We start from the raw sequence: 25,680 nt of genomic DNA, 5'->3' as shown, positions 1-25,680 counted from the left end.
GATTCAATTCCACTGTTCTGTTTCCCAGTTGTAGTACTTTATCCTTCATCGTGCTTTTGAAAGGTTTTCTACCAAACCTCCACACTATAGGTGACGCCGCATTTATTTCTGTGCTAAAAATAAAAATAAAAAACTAAATTACTTTAGCAAGAAAGGTTCCAGTGATGAAAATCTCCATCACCATAGTGATGACCAGCTGAACAATAAGGAGGACTATTGCTACAGGGCACTCCTCTGTGATGCACCGGAAGCCATAGCCAATCGTAGTCTGGGACTCGAGGGAGAAAAGGAAGGCTCCTGTCAAAGTCTTCACCTCCATTACACAGGGAGTGTGATTGGATGGTGGGTCAAACTCTGGAAATAGAAAACAAGGAGAAGCATTTTAGTTTCAACCAACTACCAAAGAGAAGTTTTTGATAATTATCTTGTTTGCGTGTCTTAAAGTTTTACTCATTCACAACAAAACACTTTTTTGTTGATTTCAAAAGAATCTTTAAGACCTTCAGTGGTATTTGACTTAACACATTCCAATCATGTGGAAATCAGTTACTTTTTTCCAAAGATCACACTAAGATGGAGAGGGGTCTGGTTCCAGACCTGCACAATGTGGTCCCCTGCACTGTCAGGACCATAATTTAAGGCGGATGTTTTATTAGTATTCTGGAATAGCGTGTAGTACGTATGTGCTGCAGGATTTTATCATAAGAAGTTATATATTTTTTTGTGTTTATTTTTTGAGTGTTCCCTACATTTCCCCTCTTACAGACCAAGAAAACCGTAATTTATTACATAGTTTTTTCTGTGATTTTCCTTGACTTTTTATAATATCATCTGTCTCCTACAGACATAAGCTTCAATTTTGACTCCTGCTGGAACTTCACCGAAAGTGAAATGCTGCACGTCTCACTATGAAATCTTCTGTTCTGACAATAAAAATACTTGCAATAAAATAAAATAAATTAATATTTGAAAGTTTGTTTTGTGTCTACTGTTTTCTCCAGTGTTGTGGGGAAGAAAAAATAACGTTTTTTGCCTGTTTTGCTGATATTCAGTAGTTCAGTGTGAGTACACGAAGCTAAGTTCATTTGAAATCAAACACCCTCCATTGGCAAATCTATGTGGTCCAACAGCCAAGGTAAGAATACGCCACAAACCATACTTGAAGAATAAAGAATATATAATGCAATATTTGGACATGCACATAGAATATAGCTTTATAAAAGAACTGTGGTGATTTAGTTATTTGATATTTTATTGTATTATATATATATATATATATATATATATATATATATATATATATATATATATATATATATATATATATATATATATATATATATATATATATATATATATATATATATGTATTTATTGTTAAACACATGAACAGACAAATGTATTTCTATTGTGTACACCCAGGAAATAAACATGGGCATGTAAAATATTTCCATTGTAGCTTTTATTTTACTTCACCTTTTACTTTGAAAGGCTTTGAATAAACTTCCGGTCCTGACAGTGCAGGTCTGCAATGAAGGGTCCTGACAGTGCAGGTATTCAGTTAGAAATTTGCAAGAATTTTAACAAAAAATTCTACAACAAAAATATAAATGTAGCAAAACCCTCACTTGGAGGAAGTCTGGTCATTTTAGAAAATGATTATGTCAAAAAAGCTTTTGTCATGCATTTATTTAAGGAAATGCAGCACCACCTACAATAGTAAACGAGGCACATGGCCATGTGAGTATCACGGTGAAGTTAAAGTCAGGTTTACCAAGCAGGTCTCCATGCGCAAGGGCCACCAGGTACCAAAACACCCCAAACAGGAACCAGGTCCCAGCAAAAGTTGCAGTAAAAAAGAAGAACTTGTAGCGCCACTGCATGTCTAAGAAAGTTGTCCAGAGGTCACGGAGGTAAAGGGCCCCTCTGCCACTGACATGCTCTATGTGGACATTGCTTCGTCCATCTTTAGAGAGGACTCTGCGTCTCCTGCGCAGTGCGTTGTGCCCTCCAGCTCCTGTTCCTGCAGCAGTAACTCCTGTTCCCCCTGTGGAGCTCATCAGGGGCTTGCTGATGTCAGTCTGTGTCTGGGAATGGCAAACTTTCTGTGGGGTGGAGTCTTCAGAGGATGGTGGAGTGGCTGAAGTCATAGCTAGCACTGCAGAGAGTTGGAAACAGAGAGAGGGACTATCACACCCTGAGAAAAAGACAAAATGTGGAAAATAGGTTTAAAATTTGAAATAAAGGGAGGTGGCATTAAAAAAAGGGCAGAGGAATGCTCCGAACAAAACAGTGAAAAGCAACCAGTGTAAAAAATTTTATGTTTACATCAATGGGAAGATGACCAAATGGAACATTTAGCTGGAAAGGTAGAACATGGACAACAGAAGAAATGAATTAAGGGATCAAAAGCACATTTTTAGGCACAGCGATCCATTTAAGATGTTTTTCTTCACTATCAGCATCCACCTTGTTAAAATAGAAGCTTCCACTATTTCAGCCACTCTTGGAAGATCATGCTAGTTTATTTATAACATGCAAAATAAAATAATAAGATTGAGGGGATTTATTGTTTCCATAATGCTAAATTTGAGACAAACAATCAATGAGTTGATGCAATCAATCAATCACTTTGAATCAATTTGACTGTATGATCTGGTTGAACTGTAAAGTGCCTTGAGATGATTTGTGTTTTGAATTGGCGCTACATAAATAAACTGAATTAAATTGAAATTGAATTGAAACTAACATAGTGGCAAGAAATTTCTACAATTCACAGTAATATGGTGTAAAGATCAATTGTTATGATGCTTACTTTGCATTTCTATTGGCAAAAGTAAGCATCTATTGGCGACACACTGTCACTTCATGATCGATCTTAAAAAAACAAATTGGTTAGAATAAGAAGGAAGTCTAGGAGTTTAAAACCATTTATTTTCTTGTGTAAACATGTGAATAACTAAAAACAAAAAACGGAATTCCTAATCCCAAATTTCAAAACATAAAATGCCCTTTTATCTCAAACAAAACCTGACTATAATGTGAAGAATTGTACAGCCTGCACAAGCCTTGATTGCAAACAAGTTAATCTCCCGCTGGAACTTCACCAAAAGTGAAATGCTGCCCATCTCACTATGAAATCTTCTGTTTTGACAATAAAAACACTTGCAATAAAATAAATAAATTAGTATTTGAAAGTTTGTTTTGTGTCTACTGTTTTCTCCAGTGTTGTGGGGAAGAAAAAAATAACGTTTTTTGCCTATTTTGCTGATATTCAGTAGTTCACTGTGAGTAGACGAAGCTAAGTTAATTTGAAATCAAACACACTCCATTGGCAAATCTATGTGGTCCAACAGCCAAGGTAAGAATACGCCACAAACCTAAAGTAAGCATCTATTGGCGACACACTGTCACTTCATGATCGACCTTAAAAAAATGAACCTGATCAGGGTGTTTTCTTTTAATATATTTTTGAAATCATCTGAAATAGGTCGGGCGGTTTCCCATGCAAACTAAATATAATATGGGGGGTTTTTGTAGGGTGTGTAGAATTTTACGATAATGTTCTGATCCCTCTCCAAGTTGCAACTTGTACGAATCTAGACATGTTGCATATGTGGTTGTGTTTGTTTGTGAGTATATCAGCTGCATCGTCATATAGACATGCAGCAACAATTTGCCAAACCAACCAAATCTCGTTTTCTGTAAACTTTATCTTAGATCTTCCAATTCTTGGTTGATATAGGAGGTTAGGATTTCCCAAACAAAGTTTTTCACCGTTTATAATAATGTTCATGCCAATAGGGAGACTATATTGGGTGTTGGATACTTCCTGTCATGTCGTACAACGGGACCCAAACCAGAGCTGGGCTCTAGAACTTCATGTGCAGGACAGTGGGCTATAGAAACACATCTCATTTTACAGTATTAAAGTAACACCAATCCAAGTGCATTTGGTCTTACTCTGAATAAGCATTAAATTAACTCCTACTTAGTGTATACCTTACTCCAGTTGTTATTGTAATCTCTCTTAAAGAGTCAGTAATAAAGCACTAATATAGTGTAGTCATTTTTATATACATACTGCATGTTCTGTAAATTATCATAGTGTAAAAAAGGCAATCTTTGGGTGTTTCTTTCAGAAACCACTACATATTAAAACCATAAAGCGATCAAAGTTTGGGGTTTGATGTTGAAAACAAATTGGTTAGAATAAGAAGGAAGTCTAGGACTTTAAAACCATTTATTTTCTTGTGTAAACATGTGAATAACTAAAAACAAAAAACGGAATTCCTAATCCCAAATTTCAAAACATAAAAAGCCATTTTATCTCAAACAAAACCTGACTATAATGTGAAGCATTGTACAGCAAGCACAAGCCTTGATTGCAAACAAGTTAATCTTCTTCAGGGTGGCATGGTTTGTAACTGAGATCTCATTACCAAACATTATTTATTACTAAGCCTCTCTAATGCTCATAATGGATTCTTGAAGCTATGTTTTTTAACTCTTTACTTCAGTGTGGAATAAACAGATACTAGTTTTTCCAGAAATATGAGTCTCTTGTTTGGGTGACCTAAAACTTTACTGTCATCACTTGTAAACTGAAAATGATGATACTCTGCGATGACACCCTGATACCCTAGTATAAGTGGATTACAGAGTATCAATAGTTTATTAAGTGAGTGAGAGATCCCTCACCCCTGGGTGCCATGAACACTTATTATCACTGCTTGAGTTTCCTTTTAACACATTTAACAATCGTACTCTCATCTGGACTACATTCTGTCTTTCTCCACATTCTCCCTCTCTGTACATGCTAACTCCCTGTTTTCGAGGCCTTGCTTTTAGACAACCTTTTTTTTGCTTTCTAGAGCAAATAAAACAAAAGCCAACTGCACAACACAAACAAAAGCCTAAAAACCAGAGTGATCTGATACACCCTGTCCTTTCCTGTCCTGTTTGACCCTTGTCTCGCCTCCCTCCGTGTTAGAGCTCACACAGTGCGAATGAATGGAGAGCTGTGTTGTGCTCTGTGCTATGAATACTAAGATGTGGAGGGGGGGTGTGGTTGCAATCATGGGCATATGATTGGACTTGGCCTTCTTCAGCTGAACTCTGAACCCGACAGTATTCCTGCCCACATATACAGTGAACACAAATACATGCAAACCTGCTGAGCAGTTATAATGTGTGCAACATCATTTATGGACAAAAGGGAACCTTTTTCGCATTGGAAAATTAAACCTTCAACCCATCATGCAGGAAGATCCATTCTTTAATGCATTAAATCATCACATTATACAATAAAAAAGATAATACACTTCTCTGTATTTTTTTTTTTTATCCTCATCAAATCAAATAAAAAAAGCACAACACTGTCAAATACTGTATACATCCTATTCTAAATACCTGGGATTTTATTTTATTTTTTCAGTCCTCTTCAGGGCCCTACTGTATGCAGTGCCTAAAAAATACTGAGGTCAAGAGTCAGTCACTTCTCATGGGTGTTAGCAGATAATTCTATTTTTTGAATCTGTCCCGATTCAGTCTTAAGCAGCAAAAACAGCATCAATATCACTAGTCGGTGCATTTCTCTTCCATACCAGACATTTCAGGCATTATAAGCTTTTAAAGTTGATTTTTATTGATTTTCTTTTGAAGCTTTTATCTAAGCAGTTAGAAATGTGTCACAAAAGACATCCCAAAATTATTGGAATAAGTTGCTTCATATTTACTTCATTATTTAAAATATTACACTAATGATTGTGCCTAATCTGTTCATACTTGTTATGGAAAGACAGCTTTTGAACATATTTCTATTATAATCTGAAACAATACTTCAAGTATCATGTATTACACTTTTGACTTTTAAAACACATGCACTTCTCGGACAGTATCATCATTTTTTATAGTACCAGCCGCCGTCCCTCTATCTCTCTCTTCACTGCTCTTGTTAGGGTTCTCCCCTTTTCTTTTTGATTTTTACAGTTATCTATGCCAACTGTTTTATTGATCTTTAGTTTCTTTTCCATTTTCTGTTATATTTAAGCCTTGTTGCATTTTTGAGGTACTCTCTATTGCACCCTTGTGCCAGTCTCCTTTCCCCTAGCTCCCTTCTAGTTCTATCCACACCTGCCCCATATCAGCGCATTAGCCCATTCTTTGTTTTGTCTCCCATATATACACCTCCTCTTTCCTCATTGCTGGCTTCTCCTCATATGTGTCTTCCCCTGGTTTTTAGTTTCCTGTATTTTGTCCTTGGATTTTGTTTCTGTTGCCTTTTTTGATTTCGTTAAACCTACAAGAACACATCTCTGCCGCCCTCATTTCTCAACCAAACTCCACCAAACCCTGACACCTCTTGCTGCTTGGCCCAAAACTTGGTTTGACACTATCTTTTCCTCCATATCCTGTTTTCCCTTTAGTGAAGAGTATCAACACATTTAAAAACGAAGCAGAGAAATGAAAACAATATGGCATTTCAACACCATGTTTGAGGAGTTTAATTTAGGGTGACCATATTTTCATTTTGGAAAACCAGGACACCTTGGAGCGGGGGGGGGTGGACAAATGTCTCATCATCGGGATTTGCTCCGTGATCAGAGGAAATGTTACTTGGCGCAGAACAGTGGTGAAAATTGGAAGTTCAGTTTAATATAATACAAATCAGTGAATAGTTCCGTCTGAAATGAATGAAAATAGTTGTTTTAATGGTTATTGACTCAGATATGTGGCAGTAATGTTTGATTTATCTAAAGGTTTTTATCTGTTACTGTGTAAATGATTTTGGCTGTAATTTAAGGACAGATTCTAATAGATCTGCAAAGTGGGAACTATAAATCTGATAGGAGTTTAATTTTTTTATTGTTGTTTTGCACAATATGCTTAACTAAGTATTTTTTGTTGTTGAATAATAGAGATGTTGCAGATATATTTTTATACATACATTGTTTAGATTTACTTATGTATTTCTAACCCTTTTATAGTATAGAAAATCGCTTTATTGTCCCACAATGGGCAAATTTACAGCAGCAGAAAGATTATTGAAAATGGTCACACAAATGAGGACCTTAGAAAAATGTATAAGAATAACATAATAGGGAAGAGTTAAAATATAAACAATAAAATACTGTAAAGTGTTTTAACAATATAAAACTGGAGAATTAATAACCAATATGCAGCTATGGACATTTTTACAGTAATGGATATTTGAAAATAGCAGCAACATCAGAGATGTGCAAAATGACAGCAGCAGGTTATTTAACTGACTAAGGTTTCTATCATTACATTTGATTTTATTTGTTCCTGCTCCCGGTGGTTGGAATCTTTATTCCATTCTGGATTCTTGTGAGTGTAGTCTTTGTTCGCTTTAACTTTTTTTAAAATAAATAAATAAACAAACAGTTTTGAAAACCTCGGTATTCATTCTTTTCCTGCTTTGTGTGTCAACTTTTACGGTTGCTAAGCAACAGAGAATACGCCGGTAAAACCCGCCGAAGGGTGGACCTGTTCGAATTTACAGACAAAACTCTTCCGGCCTCCTTCTTTTCAAGGACTTCGAAGGATCCAGTCTAGGTAGACCGCGTCCTTGGAGGATGCAGCCCAGGTTTTCGAACAGAGCCTCTGATTAAGAACAGGGCTGCCCGCACTGACGCGGCTCACGGATTACGTCACACGGAGCGTCGTGCGCAGTGAAATCAGGACATTTCCTCACTTTCTAAAAAAAACCCGGGACGCCCGGGACAGGACGTGAAATACGGATATGTCCCGGGAAATACGGACGTTTGGTCACCCTAGTTTAATTAGTCAATCAAGTTAACATGAAAGGAAATTAATTTTGCAGGTTTCAGAGCAGCACAATGTTAAATTATGGAATATTAAAAATAGCTATGCTACAAATAAGTTTAAATATAAAAAAGTGGCGGCTGGTGGAGTTTTCTCCAGGGCGGGTTATATATTCATAATACACGTATACCAAAAACCAATCAAACGTATACTAAGTTATCACACCACTATATTTATATGTATGCCAACAACAAAGATCATTATTAAAACATAATTCCATGTACAGATTTACTTTTTGTACATATATCTTGCCCTTCTGAGGCTTTGTGAAGGCAAACCTGTGTTTTGTAAGGTCGAATATGGTGTCACAAACCTAAAACAAAATGTACAGTTTTAATAATGGAAAAGCTATTAATCAGCTTTATTTTATATACCGTAAATTCTCTAATATAGGCCCGGGCCTTTATTTCACTCAAGTGCATCGCGGTCCAGGCCTTTATTGGATTCAATTCAATTCAATTCAGTTTATTTATATAGCGCCAAATTCACAACACATGTCATCTCAAGGCACTTTACAGTTCAACCAGATCATACAGTCAAATTGATACAAAGTTTTCTATCTAAGGAAAACCAGTTGATTGCATTGACTCATTGACTCAAATACAATCCCCCACACAGTGGAGAGGAAAAACTCCCTTTTAACAGGAAGAAACCTCCAGCAGAACCAGGCTCAGTGTGAGCGGCCATCTGCCGAGGCCGACTGGGGTTCAAGGAGACAGAAGCAGAGATACAAAAAGCAGCTGTAAAAGGCGGCCCCGTCCAGGAAACACACAGCCAGGCAGAAGAGCTCCAAGGCAGCTCCCATGCCAGAGGACGAAGAAAGCACATCCACTCAGTCACGGTCAGAGAAACAGGACCACACTGGAAAACAGGCCGATCTCCAACATCTATAAACAAGGGTGTTGATAGAAGCAGCACAGCTGATGTGAGAGGCCAGTATTAGAGACAGGCCTCTATTGCTATTTGAGCAAAACAGACTACCAGTGGAATGAATAAAAATGAGATTTTGTGTCTATTTGAACCTATAAAACACTAGGTTCATTTATTGAAAAAGTACAGTTACCATGTCTCGCTTGGTTTGAAGTAAAAATAAAAAAATAAAAATCCTCCAATTCTGTTTAATTCTCCTCCTCAGTTTCCTCCTCCTCTTCATCTCTCCCTTTATTCTCCTCATCACTCGCGCTGCTCCTCATGTTGTGCTGCGTGTCTGTTCTCTTCCTCGCGCAGACGGGCAGCAGCAGGGCCTGTCGTCCAGCTGCGCAGGGCTGTGGTACTTGTATGTTACTACCACAAGTATAATGTTGAGGTATGCCCAGAAAAAACGTTTATAGCCCCGGCCTGTATTAGAGACCGGCCATTATTTACCTCCTCTGACAGCGAGACCGGCCATTATTAGAGACCCGGCCGCTATTGGAATACAGGCCAATATTAGAGAATTTACGGTATTTATATAAAAACTACTTATTTTCTGAAAATGTGTTTATTTAAGAGCAACTATGCAAATTGACAAATTACCTAGAAAACCTAGAAAAGGTATACTATATTATATCATTTTCCATGTGAATCCCAGATTGTTCATTCTTATTTGCTTTTTCTAAAAAGTGCTTTAAATCAGTTCTATCTGTCTTAATCCATGCTGGCTTAGATCCTGACATTGGAAAAAGGAGGCAGAGAAAGCAGAATAAAGCATTAGCCTCACTGCATGCAGTTAGCCAAGCCTTGTAGCTAAGGTCCTAGAAAAGACCAGGTGAACCGTCTCCATCTGTCTTTGGAAGGCGGATTAATTTTGAGGTTCGACTGATCAGTTCAAAACCTCTCATCTCCAGCTTTTCTTGGTAAGTCTGCTATAAGGGTAGTTCACTTCCGTGACTCGACCTGTCAACAGTTCCTGTCACCTCAGGGCACAACTCTGGTTCACCCTGAGCCGTCCTATACTTCTGAATTCTGCGGCTGCGTCCTCCAAAGGCCAGGTTCAAAGGCCCAATTACGTAATAGTGCAGTGCCGAGGTCTGTTTGGTTTGCAAGACTCCTTGCAGCCTACAAATGCGTCCTACTTATTGCCAGTTTTGAAGGATGGGTCCAGTGGCCTTGGATACTCCATGATTTATTGCAATTTATTGGAAGTGCAGTTTAATATAATACAAGTATATGAATAGTTATTTCTGAAATTAATGAAAATAGTTGTTTTAATGGTTATTGAGTCAGATATGTGGCGGTAATGTTCAATTTATCTAAATGTTTTTATCTGTTACTGTGTAAATGGGTCTGGCTGTAATTTAAGGACAGATTCTAATATCTCTGCAATGTGGGGACTATAAATCTGATAGGATTTTTTGCTGATTTTTTGCACAATTGGCTTAATTAAGTATTTTTTGTTGTTGAATATAGGAGATTATACAGATATATTTCTTTTATACATACATTGTTTAGATTTACTTATCTTTCTTCCCCTTTTATATCATTATATTTGCTTTTATTTGTTTATGACCCCGGTGGTTGTCATCTTCGTTCCACTCTGTATTGTCATGAGTGTAGTCTTTGTTCACTATCTAAAAAGAAACAGTAGTGACCAGCCGCCACTTGTATAAATATTTAATAAGATCAAATATGAACGGGCAAGCAATTATATAAAATAAATAAATATATGAGTCTACAACATGACAAAAGTTGTAAATAAAAAATGGGTAATTCTGAAGCTTTTTAAAGGATCATTATGGTGACTCTTGAGGTAAGGGCTAGTTACCACAGAAAATTATTATTTTGAAAATGAACCAGATGTGTTATTTTTGTTTCTGCACATATCTTCCTGTACCACGCAATGTCTGTTGATTCAACTGCTTGAAATCGACTGATGACCTGTACTGACGGAGTTAAATAGACTTTGGTTTGTTGTTCCCTTGTTGTCCGAGTATCTCGCTGGGTCGAAATCTTCCTCATGAAAGTGCATGTTTTTCCCAAGTTTGCCAATGATGTGACCTCTACCAGTTATCCAAACTAGTAATCCTGGCTGAATGCTAAGGTAGGAGTTCTGCTGAAAGCTAGGGACGCTGTATTCAGGACGAGTGAGGCATCAGCACTCCAAAAATCCAGGGTCACGTCACCACCAGTGACCTGCAGCGCATGTGGAAAGGAGTCAAATGCATCGTGGACAAAAACATCATAGATGCAAATGCCCAAGGGCCAGATGCACTCAATAGCTCATATGAGAGTCTGACAGTAATGACACTAAGAACTGACACTAATTCAGATGATCTTTGAATAGCTCAACTTACCAATGTTATAGAGAGAAGCCAGAAGTTTAATTAAGTAGGACTAGCATTACTTCACAAGAATATTATTCAAATAAAAGTAATCAGTATCTCAGAGCTCTACACATCACAATGCAAGGGGAGTGTGTGCTGGGCTCCTCCTATCCTGCACACAGTCTACATATCCCCTCAGGCAGGCAGCTAAAGAGCATTCCGAGCAAGACCACCAGGCTCAGAAACAGTTTCTACCCTGCAGCTATTAGACAGCTGAACTGAGCTGCAATTAAATCAGCTTCACCTATTTCTTTTTCTTTCAGTATTAAAATGATTGAACTGGGACCTGATTTAAACATCTCTTCCATAAACATGCTAACATGAGCTGACATGACCATAAAAAAATAATTTAATCCTTCTATTAGATACAAGAATTTAAAGATATTACTTCATAATGTGATCGAATTTTCAAAAACTACAACTTTATCCTTGTCTGGACTGTCTCTCTCTGTCTTTAGGATGGTGTCAACATCTGCAGTTTGTTTTACAGGTAAAACATATCTACAATCAATGTTTTTCACTTTACAGGTTTGCGTTTGTCTGTCATAAACTTTGCATATTACTTGTTTTGTAATTTAATTTTCAGATTCTGGCTTTATCAAAAAGACAGGGCAACAAACAACTGTCTCCCAATCATGAGCCATTGGTATCGCATTTCCCTGCCCTGAGCTTCTCCTTGGTTTATTTTTCACCATGAAAAGTGATCACCCATGTTACCTCTACATAACTGGATCACCAACCATTATTAAAAATAAAATGAAATTCCACAATTACCTTGATTCTCTCTGCAGTATAAAGATTCATTTTGGGAGATAAATAATGTAAGTTATTAAGTTCATTTAAGTTATAATAATTTAAGTTATATTTATTTATTTAAAACAACATTTAGTTTAAGTCAATTTAAACCATTTCATTTAAAAATACCTTATTAACCCCAAGATTAAATTCAGTTCACGTTATACAAGAGCTGTGGAATTTATGTCCAGTAATTTAAAAAAAAATGATATTAACCACTTCTGTCATTTAAATTCCCCACAAAAATATTTTTAGAATAGTTAGAATTAAACTGAAGCTATTTAGTTTTTTCAGCTGCTTTATCTGTCATGTGTGATTTAATGCAAAAAATGGTAGAAGTAATATTGCTGCCTTGAATTCAGAACTGTTATGAAACTTGTGGTTAAAACATTTTTATCAAGGGTCAAAGAGTAGAAATTAGCTATTGTTTTGAGTGATCCATTTAATCTGAATCATCACTTTGAGTAAACTATCTTAGATATTGGACAGAACTTAAATAAATATCTTTGAACATGAAATATATGTGTATTTTTTATTGGAATTCATCAAATCTGTTTAAGCTCTTTAAGTTTAATCATTTTTTGTTTGAATCTACTTAAATAAAATGTGTATGAACTGTTATAAGCTTTATCTACTTCTCTTATATCTTTTGAATTCTTGTTTTTAGTGAAGTGTTGGTCAGAGCAAGTGCACTCTATTTTGAAGGTGTGTGATGGTAATGATAATAAATTAAGTTAAACTGAACTTTGCTTCAGACCCAGAAAAAAATTACAATTTGATATTTTCCACTACCTTCTAAAAAACTGCATATTTTTATAACTATAAGTCCTGTTCTCTTCTTTTTTTGTGGATTATTATTACAGTGTGCTGAACATTGCAATGTTAAAATGCAAGATAAAGTAGGGGATGTATTTAATGCATATTTTGTAACTTGTAATAAACAAAAAAAATCATCATAGTTTATTTGTTTGGTTTTCTTTCAAGTAAAACAAAGTTGAAGTCAAAGCATGAGACATTGTTATAGAAGTTCACTTGGATGTGATGTGACACATTCTAAAACGTAGGCAGTTTTTCTAATAATTTCTTGGACTTTTTTAAAAACAAAAATATTCAATCCACTTTTCCTTTTTATAGGTCCTCAGCACTACTCACCCCAATCGAACACTCACAGCTTGTAATTCCTCAGTGCCTTCCAGAAATCTCCCAGCATGAAGTTTAAAAGATCATCAAGAGGAAAAAACCCACCACCTGTGCCCTTGACCCCTTTTCTACAACTCTAGTAAAAGCAAGCGCCCCTGCCCTAAGCCTTCTGATTACCACTGTAATAAACCAGTCCCTCCATTCTGGCAATGTACCACCTGCCCTTAAAACAGCCATAATCAGACCAATATGGAAAAAACTACCCTTGATACAGATACACTTTTAAATTACAGGCCAATTTCCAATCACCCATTCCTTTCTAAAGTACTGGCAAAAGTTGTTGCCACCCATCTCCAGGACCACCTGTGGAGTTTCCGAGGGATTAGTCCTTGGGCCCTTCCTCTTCATCATCTACATCCTCACCTTCGGTCATGTCATCAGCCACCGTAGAGTTTCATTTCACTTGATGATACACAACTGTAGATGCAATCTGAGTCTCATCCCACTGCAGCTTCAAAAATAGCATCATCGTCTATCTGGAGAAGATAAAGATGTGGATGAAACACAATTTTCTCCAGTTGAAGAGCTCCAAAACCGAGGCAATCTTTGTTGGCACATTACACCAAGTCCAGCCATCCTCCATTGCCGGTAAAACCATCTCTTGCCAGGACATTCCCCTCTCCACAACAGTCACTGATCTTGGTGTAAGATTTGATCCACAACTCAACTTTAAAGCCCATATCAAACACCTCTTCAAAATCTTCTATCTTCTAAGAATTATTTCAAAACTCCCTTCTACACCCACCTTGGCTGATGCAGATAAACTGGTCCATGCATTTGTCTCCCCCAGGCTGGACTATTCAATTCAATTCAATTCAGTTTATTTATATAGCGCCAAATTCACAACACATGTCATCTCAAGGCACTTTACAGTTCAACCAGATCAAATTGATACAAAGTTTTCTATCTAAGGAAAACCAGTTGATTGCATTGACTCATTGACTCAAATACAATCCCCCACACTAAGCATGCTTGTAGCGACAGTGGAGAGGAAAAACTCCCTTTTAACAGGAAGAAACCTCCAGCAGAACCAGGCTCAGTGTGAGCGGCCATCTGCCGAGGCCGACTGGGGTTCAAGGAGACAGAAGCAGAGATACAAAAAGCAGCTGTAAAAGGCGGCCCCGTCCAGGAAACACACAGCCAGGCAGACGAGCTCCAAGGCAGCTCCCATGCCAGAGGACGAAGAAAGCACATCCACTCAGTCACGGTCAGAGAAACAGGACCACACTGGAAAACAGGCCGATCTCCAACATCTATAAACAAGGGTGTTGATAGAAGCAGCACAGCTGATGTTTCTTTCCAGGATGACGTCACAGCCAAACAGGAACAGACGAGGCAAAGCTACTCTGAGGAAAAGCAGAGAGAGCAGAAGGTTAGAGATTGAACTAACAGATTCTGCAGAATAGGAGAACAGAGAGAGAATGAAGCAGAATGATGAAATGGGGGTCCCTATGTCCTCCAAAAGTCTAAGCCTATAGCAGCATAACTATAGAGATAGCTCAGGATAACCTGAGCCACTCTAACTATAAGCTTTATCAAAAAGGAAAGTTTTAAGCCTAGCCTTAAAAGTAGACAGGGTGTCTGCCTCACGGACTAAAACTGGTAGTTGGTTCCACAGGAGAGGAGCCTGATAACTAAAAGATCTGCCTCCCATTCTACTTTTAGAAATTCTAGGAACCACTAGTAAACCTGCAGATTGAGAGCGAAGTGCTCTGTTAGGAACATAAGGAACAATCAGATCTCTGATATAAGATGGAGCTTGGCCATTTAAGGCTTTATATGTGAGAAGGAGGATTTTAAATTCTATTCTTGATTTAACAGGAAGCCAATGAAGAGAAGCCAGGACAGGCGAGATATGATCTCTCTTTTTAATTTTCATTAGAACTCTGGCTGCAGCATTTTGGATCAGCTGAAGGCTTTTAACTACAGTTTGTGGACTTCCTGATAGTAAAGAATTACAATAGTCCAGCCTTGAAGTAACAAATGCATGGACTAGTTTCTCAGCATCACCCCTGGACAGGATATTTCTAATTTTTGCAATGTTCCTCAGATGAAAGAAGGAAATTCTAGAAACCTCTTTGATGTGGGATTTAAATGACAGGTCCTGATCAAAAACAACACCAAGATTTTTTACTTTATTATCTGAAATCAGTTTAATCCCATCCAAATGAAGTGACTGGCTAATCAGTTTCTTTTTCAGAGACTCTGGTCCAAAGACTATAACTTCTGTTTTGTCTGCATTCAGAAGCAGAAAGTTAAGAGTCATCCAGGTTTTTATGTCTTCAAGACATGCCTGTAATCTATGTAATGGGTTAGCTTCATCTGGATTTATAGACAGATATAGCTGGGTATCATCAGCATAACAGTGGAAATTAATCCCATGCTGTCTAATAATTCTACCAATTGGGAGCATGTATAAAGTAAAGAGAATTGGTCCTAGCACTGATCCCTGTGGTACTCCACAGGTAACCTTTGAGCGTGTTGAAGATCTATCATTAACATGAACAAACTGAATTCGATCAGATAGATAAGATTTAAACCAGTCTAGTGCTGTTCCTTTAATTCCAACAAAATATTCAAGTCTTTCTAAAAGAATATTATGGTCAACTGTATCAAATGCAGCACTAAGATCCAACAGGACGAGCACAGATACAAGTCCATTATCTGAGGCCATGAGAATATCATTAGTGACTTTCACCAGAGCTGTTTCAGTGCTATGATGAGCTCTAAAGCCAGACTGAAACTCTTCAAAAAGTTCATTATGGTGGAAGTGATCGCAAACTTGTTTGGCAACTACTTTCTCAAGAATTTTGGATAAGAAAGGAAGATTGGATATAGGTCTATAATTGACCAAGTCATCTGGGTCAAGAGACGGTTTCTTAAGCAGAGGTTTAATTACAGCAACCTTAAAAGCTTTAGGTACATATCCCTGTAACAGAGATAGATTAATCACATCTAAAATGGAGGAGGAGATCAAAGGGAATACCTCCTTAAATAACCTGGTTGGAACTGGATCTAACATACAAGTTGAAGGCTTAGATGAAGACAATAATTTTGCTAATTCAGAGAGTTCAACTGGATCAAAGCAGTCTAAACCCAGTTCAGATTCCATGACTACCTCAGGTACAATCGCGGATAGAGGAGTGCTTATGATCTTATTTTTAATAAGATCAATCTTATTTATAAAGAATCCCATAAAGTCATTGCTGCTAAGAGCAGGTGGAATGGACGGTTCAACAGAGCTATGGCTCTGGGTGAGTTTGGCAACTGTATTAAAAAGAAATCTAGGATTATTCTTATTCTCCTCTATTAATGAGGAGAAGTATGCTGCTCTTGCTTTACAAAGGGTCCTCTTATACAGCAGTAAACCATTTTTCCAGACTAGGAAGGACTCTCGCAGGCCTGTGGAGCGATATTTTCTCTCCAGTTTCCTAGCATTTTGCTTCAAAGTACGCAGCTCTGCATTAAACCAAGGAGCAAGCTTTCTATTTTTAACGGTTTTCATTTTCAAAGGAGCTGCGTTGTCTAAGGCAATACGCAGAGAACTAGCAACCCCATCAACAAAATCATCAACCTGTGAAGGGGAATAAGCTAAACTTTTGCACTCTGCAGCACTGCTCAGTGACACAGAGGAGAGAGAAAGTGAAGCAGATTCTTTAAAATTTATAACTGCACTATCTGATAAAGATCTACTAAAATTGAACCTTCTTTTGGGGGAGGAGAACTCTGTTAAAGTAATCCTGAAGGTTATTAGAAAGTGGTCAGAGAGGACAGGGTTGTGAGGAAATACTGTTATTTCTTCACATTCTATGCCGTATGTCAGCACAAGATCCAAAGTATGAAGATGAGAATGCGTGGGACTATTCACATTTTGAACAAAGCCAATAGTGTCTAAGATAGCATTAAAGGCTGCTCTTAAGCTATCGCCTTCAATGTCAGCATGGATGTTAAAATCTCCCACTATGATGACCCTGTCAGTATTTAATACCAAATCAGAAAGGAACTCTGAAAACTCATCTAAAAATTCAGAGTAAGGACCTGGTGGACGATACAAAGTTACAAAAAGAAGAGGTTTTCTTGCCTTGAAATTTGGACCAGGGAAATTAAGGGTTAAATGTTCAAAAGAGTTGTAGGTATTAACTGTTTTGGGAGTAATCAGTAAGTCAGACTGGAAGATTGTTGCTACTCCTCCTCCTCGCCCAGAACTTCTGGGGATGTGAAAATTTAAATAGCTTGAAGGAGTTGCCTCATTTATGCTCACATAATCCTCTTGCTGCAGCCAGGTTTCTGTAAGGCAAAACAAGTCAATGTGATTATCACAAATCAAGTCATTAACTAGTAGACTTTTAGAGGAAAGCGATCTTATGTTAAACAGACCGCATTTAATTGTTTTAACTTTTTCCCCAATTTGAGTTATTTTGATTTTAATTAGATTATCATGATTTACTCCTTTGGGAATCTTTGCTAATTTATTAGATTTTGGTCGTGGGCAAGACACTGTCTGGATGGAGTAAAGAGTGGGTAACAGTAGAGAAGCTGCAGAGATGTGTGTTAAACTACAACTCTGCTTCCTGGTCTGCACCCTGGGTGGTCAGGGTTTTGGAGGACTAATAAATGTGGCCAGATTCCTAGAAAGAAGAGCTGCACCATCCAAAGTGGGATGGATGCCGTCTCTCCGAATCAGACCAGGCTTTCCCCAAAAGGATTGCCAATTATTAATGTAGCCCACGTTGTTTTCAGGGCACCACCTAGACAACCAGCGGTTGAATGACGACATGCGGCTAAACATGTCATCACTGGTCAGATCAGGGAGGGGACCAGAGAAAATTACGGAGTCCGACATTTTTTTGGCAAACTTACACACCGAAGCAACACTAATTTTAGTGACCTCCGATCGGCGTAACCGGGTGTCATTACCACCAGCGTGAATAACAATCTTACTGTATTTAACCTTATCCTTAGCCAGTAGTTTCAACTACTACTACTGTAATACAATTCTCTTTGGGATCCCTAACAAGAGTTTGCAGAAACAACGGTGTGTTCAGAACAGTGCTGCAAGGATCCTGATGGGAGTCCGAAAGTACGACCACATCACACACATTCTCCACTCATTCTCCATCTCACTTCATTTTTCTGCAAGGATTGAATACAAGGTACCGATTCTCCCCCACCAGTGCATCTATGGAAATACCCCCCATACCTGAAGGAACTGCTCACCCCTCTCACTACAACATGATCCTGCTGCTCAAAACGCTGAAACCACTTCTTTATCCCCAAGACTAAGCTAAAGCCCTTGTCACACCTTGAAGGTTTAGACCAGTATATGCCTGACATACGGAAAATCAGGCAAAAACGATGGCATACGTTTGATAACTTGAAAAAAAGAAAGTTCAGCGTATGCTTTAGGATATTCTGGGACGTCGGGCATACGCAGGCTAAATCAGCAAGGTGTGACAGGGCCCTAAGCACCATGGGCGAGAATCACTTCTGCTTTGCCGCTCCTCGGACCTGGAATCCCCTCCCTGATCATCTGAGGGAAGCACAGACTATCCAGACTTTTAAAAAAGGATTCAAAGCATCTCTTTTTAGCAAATTACGACTTTTAGCCTTTTATAATTATGTCACTCACGTATTTAGTCATATGTATTTTACAATGATGTTTAGTTGTTTTGTTTTTTTACTTTTACGTTTCTATGATGATTTTACCTGGATCACTTTGAGATTTTTCTGGAATGTAGTGCATTACAAATAAGACCTATTATCATTATTATTATTCTTGGAGCCTTCAAAGACGGCACTTTTTTATTTATTGCATTTTTATGATAATGTAGATAAAGAGACAGCTCAAAGAATGTGATAAAGTCTACTTTACATAAATGTGGTGCATTAAATCTAAGTTATTTCTGAGAAAAATAATTAAATGCAATAAGTTTCGCAAGTGTAAAAACACAGCTTTTTTTGTTTGTTTTTTTTTTTTTGCTTGTGATATGGTCTAGATATTAACTGTTTTAATTAGAGTCATGACATTCTGTGATGACACATACCTGAATATGGAGAGAGAAAAAAATTGCTCTCAGGGGCACAAATTGAGAAGAGTTGGAAGGAAAAAGACATTAAAAAATTAAAGTGAATGAGAAATAAGTGTTTTTATAAATCTTTCAAAACTTGTAGCGTTAAACCACAGTTACTGCTGGTAAAATTACGTTACTTCTGTCTTGCATTACTTGTGTAAGAGATACGAGGTTCCTCGTCTCTAGAGAAAAAGCCTGCAGATTCTATTTATTGGATACTGCTTTATCAGCTGGGAGCAGCTGATTGAGCTTTGTTTTTGTATATTCTTGTAATTTTTTTAATTAAGCTTGATCTTTAAATGTAAACAAGTAATAGTTGTACTTTAAGCCAATATGGTTAGCATGTATCAAGGCCAACTAGTATAGCTTGCTATATGGTCTCATCATGGCTGACAGGAAGGGGGGCAGTGGAAACAGCTGTTGCTACTGTTCCCATTAAGATTAAAAAGGGTCAAATAACAGTCATTTAATGTTTGTTCATTCGTTTTTTTTTATTTGGTAAAGCACAAGTCATCAGGTCAGACCGGTAAGAGGTCCAAAATGTGACTTCATTTTAGATGTGTTTATGTGCAAGGCATAAACAGTGACTATTCTAACCATATTTTAAAATGGAGACATATATTTGAATTAAAAGGTCAATATCCAACTAAATTATAATATTGATAAAAATCCTTTCATTAAAAGTGAAATGCATTGTATTACTAATGATTTGCAACCAACCCACTTGGTTGTTGAATTTAGATGTAAATTGTGAAAAATGGTTTATAGTTGTGAAAAATAGTTTAGAAAGTAATAATTCATTTACCTGGAACGGTGAATAAAAGCATAAAATAGACTATTGAACTTGGGAGTAACATGTGTCTTCACTAACTAAACACTGAATATGGTTGTGATTAAACCTATAAATCCAAAATGGTCTAAACATCTGTTGATCACCTATCATTATGTCCTCTTGGGTAAATCAATGCAGTCAAACATGACAAGTCAATCATCACATAGGAAAATCTGGGACAAAGAGGCGCAGATGAGAGAGAAATTGAGAGTGAGTGTGCACGTAAAGTCTAAAATAGAAGTCCTGTATTAGTTTTGTCCATGTATGTGTAAGCTTTAAAGACAACATTAAAAAATCTGAACGGAGGAGATACAGGGGTGCCTGTAATGTGACTGCACTACATATTATAATACATAATTTTGAGTTTGAAAACATTCTTTGTGGACTTTTGTGGGGGCTGGGAGGATAGTAAATGAAATAGCAAACGCCAGGAAAAAATTTAAAGCAATTTTTTAGAAATATTTCTAAAAAACTGGAACATCTGAATCAGACTTAATACATTACATGTTTTCTGCTGCTACTTTTTAACCTCAGAGAATGACAACACTCAAGGTTGTGATCTCTTCCGCCCTGTCCTGCTAATGTAGCCCTCGTCTTTCCCCCCGTCCCGTGTGCACAAGAACCCTTTGTTTTCAACGAGATGAAAGAGACAAAAGCCACTATTGAAAAATATGACTGACTGAGCGAGAAAGTGAAAGAGAGCAAGTTAGACAGGGAAAGGAGTACAGAATGGAACGCTGAAGAAGGTACTGGTGTTTACTGATGTTTTTGATCTCGAGTGCATGCAGTGCCTGACACTGGGGGAGTGTGTGTGTCTGTGTGTGTGTTGGGGGGGGGCAAAGAATAATTCGTTCTGAGGAGTTCTGAGCATCAGGTGACAAAAGAGGTGAAAGAGGAACAAAGAGCGGTAAAGATGGGGAAGGATAGAAAAGAGGAGGTATGTGAAGTGACAAAAGCTTGGCATTAGTATTCCAGAGGAGGGAATAATCCCTTCCACTCTGTGTCCAGAGTCTAAGGCCATAAAGACACCCCTGCAGCCAGTGCACAGCTCTGAAAAGAGTCCAGCTGAAAGGCTTGGACAACTGTCCACACCACAGCAGCCTCTTTTGCTGGACTGAATGGACCGTCTAAACATTATAGCCAACCATGCCAAGATGGCATCTGGTAAGCCAACTCAAGACAACAGAAAGACAAACTTCATGCAGCCAAACTAGGCCACACAAATGAGCCACTGTTGATTCAACAGCTCTTTACGGTGAAAATGATTAAAGGGCAATCGAATTTGGACAGAATGTTCTCTTTTGCACTGATTTGCATATCAAAAAAAATGTGAGTGCGTTGTAAGGCTGTCTGCAGATTCTGCACATTTCTGCAGATTACATCTTACTATTGAGATGAAGAGGTAAACACATACATGATTTTAAAAAAATAACACAATCTAAATATTTTAATTCTTTTACTCCCATTCCTCTAAATGGAGTTTAAGCAATTGTCTTTTAGTAGAAGGACCCCTTTTATGCAAATCAACTTTTTTTCATTTCAAAATGCATAATGTCTGTTTATCAAAAATAAAATAGTGTTTTGCTTTCAGGGTGTTTTGAAAGATGAAGTGGAGGCTGAACGCAAATGGTTGCGACAGTATGAATGATCCAAATACCAGATGCTAGTCCACCTCTTTGTGTCAACTTGTGCAACCTGCTGCTGTCTAAGGGACTGACAAATAAACCCAGTCCAAATAAACAGTCTCATTCATAACAGCCAGTAATAGACAAATTTTATCATTTCACTGGCACAGACTGTACCAGTTAAACACCTTTTATTGATTGTAAATATGGTATTTGAGAGTGTTATTCTTTGTTAAATTACCAAGAACTCTGTCTGATTGGAAAACCAAGAATATAAATATTAAAGCAACACATTTGAATCGATTTCAGAACTGACTTTTACCATTGAACCACAAATATATGCTCTGATTCAAACAATATATCTGGCAGTGTAGAGCTCTCACCCAACTAGAAGGTAAGGATTGCTCTGTATTTAGCTTCCTCCATCTTCACAGAAACTCTGAAACCCGCCAATAATAAATAAAATAATCCCCACAGCATGATGATGCCACCACCATTCATATCAACTTAGAATAATGTTTAGGGTTTAATGTATCGTAACTTTTCAGCCAGACATTGCCAGTAGGCCAGAAAGTTCTTATCTGAGCAAGCTTTTTATTTGTTATTGAAGAGAATAGTGCAGTTTTTACTTTTTCAATGGAAAAACGGTTGGTTTGTAAGCAGAACTCCCCTCCCCAGATAAAAAAAAAAACAGTTTAACAACTAAAAGACAACAACATAGCAATTTTTTTTTCTTGATTCCTAACACTGATCTTTATTTCAAATGTATTCCTTCAATAACAAGAAAGAAATTTAAAAACGCTTCAGATTGTGTTTTCAGCACCTCAAATGTGTGGACAGAGGTAGTATGACAATGTAATACAGTTATTAATAGTATCTAATAAAGTAACACATTTTACCATCTTAATATTCAATAGAGATGTACTTTTTACATAAAAAGCTTTTTTCAGCAGAAAACAGACTTTTTAAAATCGTTCCACTTTCTCAGAAGATAGTGATAAAAAATCCCTCCATTAGTCTATTATAAACTGAAATCACTGACTTTTTACAACAGAAAAATAAGAAAATATTATTACAATAGATTATATACCACAAGATTTAAGGAATTAATTTTGAACATCGTACAAAATTAATGCTGCAAGGTTCTCCTGCACTGGATGGTTCAGCAATGTGGCAGATCCTTACTTTGCGGCGACTAAAAATCTTTTGGTCCATTTCTTTACATTTTTTTTTTATGTTGCATTTGCTATTTTAACAAAAACGTGGGATTTACCTATTCAAATATAGCTAATTTGCTACTTTACATGTAAAGGTGATTTCAAGTAATTTTCATGAATTTTATTAACCATCCACCAAAATACTTTCATAGAGGGGAGTTTTGCACACATGTCTGTATTGCTAAATATGAGCACAAAAACTTTACTATTAAATATCCTCCTCCCAGTATTTTGCTCATTCTGATAATAAGCATATGTTTTCTGTATCCTAAAAGGCAAACACACTAAATGGATTGCGACTTCCATTCAATTGGTGGTTCTATAAACTACTAAGGTTATGTCTGTAAAAAAATTAAAAAAAATAAATTGAGAAGCATGAATGATGCATTCCTTCCTGCTGTTTTAGTACATAAAAGCCAAATGAAATATATTCAGGTACATAGTTTTATGTGACAAAAAATAAGAGGGAAGCAAACACTTGGAGGCTACTTATAATTCCACACCTCGCTTTCTTCTTCCCTTTTATGCCATCTTTACATTATTAACATTCTTTATGTGCTTTAGCATTACATGTGCTGTCAACTGCATTATGCATGACATGTCATTGTCAAGCATAGTTTAAATGGACCACACCAGCAGGACACTTCACATGTACTGTACTCAAATCCCGCTTTGCAATATGAGAATTCCACAAAGTGGTTGTTGCAGATTTTTATACATGTATCTTTTACACTACACTAGTATCATAACTCTTCTGCAAATTGAAAAGATGACTTAGTGACCTTAAGCAATACCAGTATGACATTATTTTAATTATTTGAATAGAAAAAGATATTTCTGAAAAGAAGTTTAAAAAATTTGGGCCAATTTCATATCCAATGTTACCATGTCTTATATTGCAGATAAACAATATTAAGCATTATTATATTTTTCATCACATATATACATATATATTTTTCTTTAACTTTTCAATATTGAAATAATTACCACACTGTTAATATTGATTCCTGCCAAAGTTAAACAACCTACAATCCTCTGCTGCATTACTATCACTATGTAAAAATACCAAAGTGATCAGAAAGGATTTCAATCTTTCCACCAATGGTGCTTCATGCTTTTTGAAGACTTCTAGAGTTACTTAAAAATAAAATTGCCAGAAATTGAACTTTGAAAATCTAAAGCAAAGTTACAGAATATTATCCAATTATTATTTCTTTTAAAATTGGGGAACAAGAAGTGATGAAAATAGAAATTGCAGCTCTCTATCCATAGTCTGAAACTATCTTTGGTCTGAATAGGCTCGCATCTAAAGATAATACTTCCTTAAACTATCGCTTTCACTTCCTGACCAGGAATCATTGTCTGGAGAGTTACAGCACTGGTTGGATTTATGAATGGAGGTCAGCTGTTTGCCAAATATTCAGGAGTGATTTTTCACCACATGGCCACAATCTTTTGGAATCTGCTCTGTCCAATCAGGTACTGGTGCCTCTGCACTGACAAGACATCTTAGGACTGATGGATTTACACAACATTTAAAAGAGTTATCAGCAGAGTGAATGTTGCCTGATGTATTTATTTTTAAACTAGTTTGTTTTTAACTTTAGATTGATCATTTTAATTGTGAAATCTATTAAAACATCTGAGTAGGATGATAAAGACTGCAAGTGAATTAGGTGAAGCTATGTGAAAACAATTGAACACTTCCACCTTAAATACCCATCTAATATATGCCTCAATGCATCAAATGTAGCAGGTGCGATAAGAACAAGATGCAATGTTAAATATCTAATTTGAGTGAAAATTTAATAAACATTGCTATGTGTATTGCAGTAACTGTTTCATTTTAGCGTATAAAACAACAAAAATATAATGGTTTGATTAAAGAAAAGAAGTTAAAATGAACAAAGAAAAGTGTCATGAAAATATTCCTTCTTAAAATCGTTTCTTACCTTTCTGTTGACCTGATGTTTACTCTTAGTGCAGCTTGAACAGTTCTACTGTCCAGCAAACATGTGTAAAAACAGCCTGAGAGCTTGTTTGTAACTTGGTGGGAGAAAAAAAATAATGCAAAATTTCAGGGTCCTGACCGGGTTGCACTTGTTGATGGTTCGCACATGTTTAACATCACTTTTCCCCGTTGCCTTCCACTATTTCTCTTGCAGAGTCACCCAGTGCATCTAAAAAAAAAAAAAAGAAGAAGAAAACTTCTCAAATGAAAACTTCCAACCTGTCAGAGAAGAGGCTTGGAAGAGGATTACCCAGCGGTTAGTCAGTGTCTCCCTGCACACTGGCACTGGCACCACCGGTTCCGGCTCACTGTTACTGGATCATTATGTAATCGGATGAGGACAGTTTGCACTTTTTCTTCTTGCTTGTGAAGCAGAGAGAGAGGGAGAGAGCGCACCCTGTGTGTCCACTTGGGGAGACCTTAAAAAGGCCTGCGCTGTCCACTCCTCCAAGGACCCCCCACCGTCACCCCAGGCATACCCTGCTATATAAACTCAAAAAACATTCAGATGGCCACTGTTTCTTGTCATTTTTAATTCATTAATTCAACTCCTCACCCAGCCTCTCCTCCTACCCGCCCTCCCAGCTCTCCCTGACTGTACACAGTAAATGGGGCTCTTTGTTGGACAAGCCTCCTCCGCTGTTTCAGCCTTTGTCAACTTTCTCATGCAAACGTTTGATGGGTCTAAGATACAAGCCTGGAAGTTGTTGCACTGGAACAAAGATATTCACAAATTTAAAAAAATGAGGGGGGCTGAGCTCCATTCTTGTGTAGTTGAC

General features: G+C 37.2%; 1 protein-coding gene across 3 annotated transcripts in view; it reads right to left on the bottom strand.

The window, feature by feature from the left end:
• The window catches only part of LOC119787468 (ATP-sensitive inward rectifier potassium channel 10-like), a 35,934-nt gene extending 10,534 nt beyond the window's left edge, over positions 1-25,400 (bottom strand). Inside the window, exons 1-4 of one of the 3 annotated variants that reach the window (XM_038291342.1) lie at positions 25,152-25,399; positions 24,843-25,070; positions 1,775-2,158; positions 143-354 (exon numbers count right to left, since the gene is read on the bottom strand). In XM_038291342.1, coding sequence (XP_038147270.1) covers positions 143-354; positions 1,775-2,150 — 588 coding nt within the window. In that variant the 5' untranslated portion in view covers positions 2,151-2,158; positions 24,843-25,070; positions 25,152-25,399. Of the gene's footprint in view, positions 1-142; positions 355-1,774; positions 2,198-24,842 lie in introns of all 3 variants that reach the window. The other 2 variants (XM_038291343.1, XM_038291344.1) reach the window with 2 other exon arrangements.
• Between the last annotated feature and the right edge of the window lie 280 nt (positions 25,401-25,680).

Source organism: Cyprinodon tularosa, unplaced genomic scaffold (genome assembly GCF_016077235.1).
Source record: "Cyprinodon tularosa strain WSP-4 unplaced genomic scaffold, ASM1607723v1 ctg299, whole genome shotgun sequence".
Taxonomy (NCBI): Eukaryota; Metazoa; Chordata; class Actinopteri; order Cyprinodontiformes; family Cyprinodontidae; genus Cyprinodon; species Cyprinodon tularosa.
Note: the sequence above shows the minus strand (reverse complement) of the source record. Positions and strands in the feature narration are given on the sequence as shown.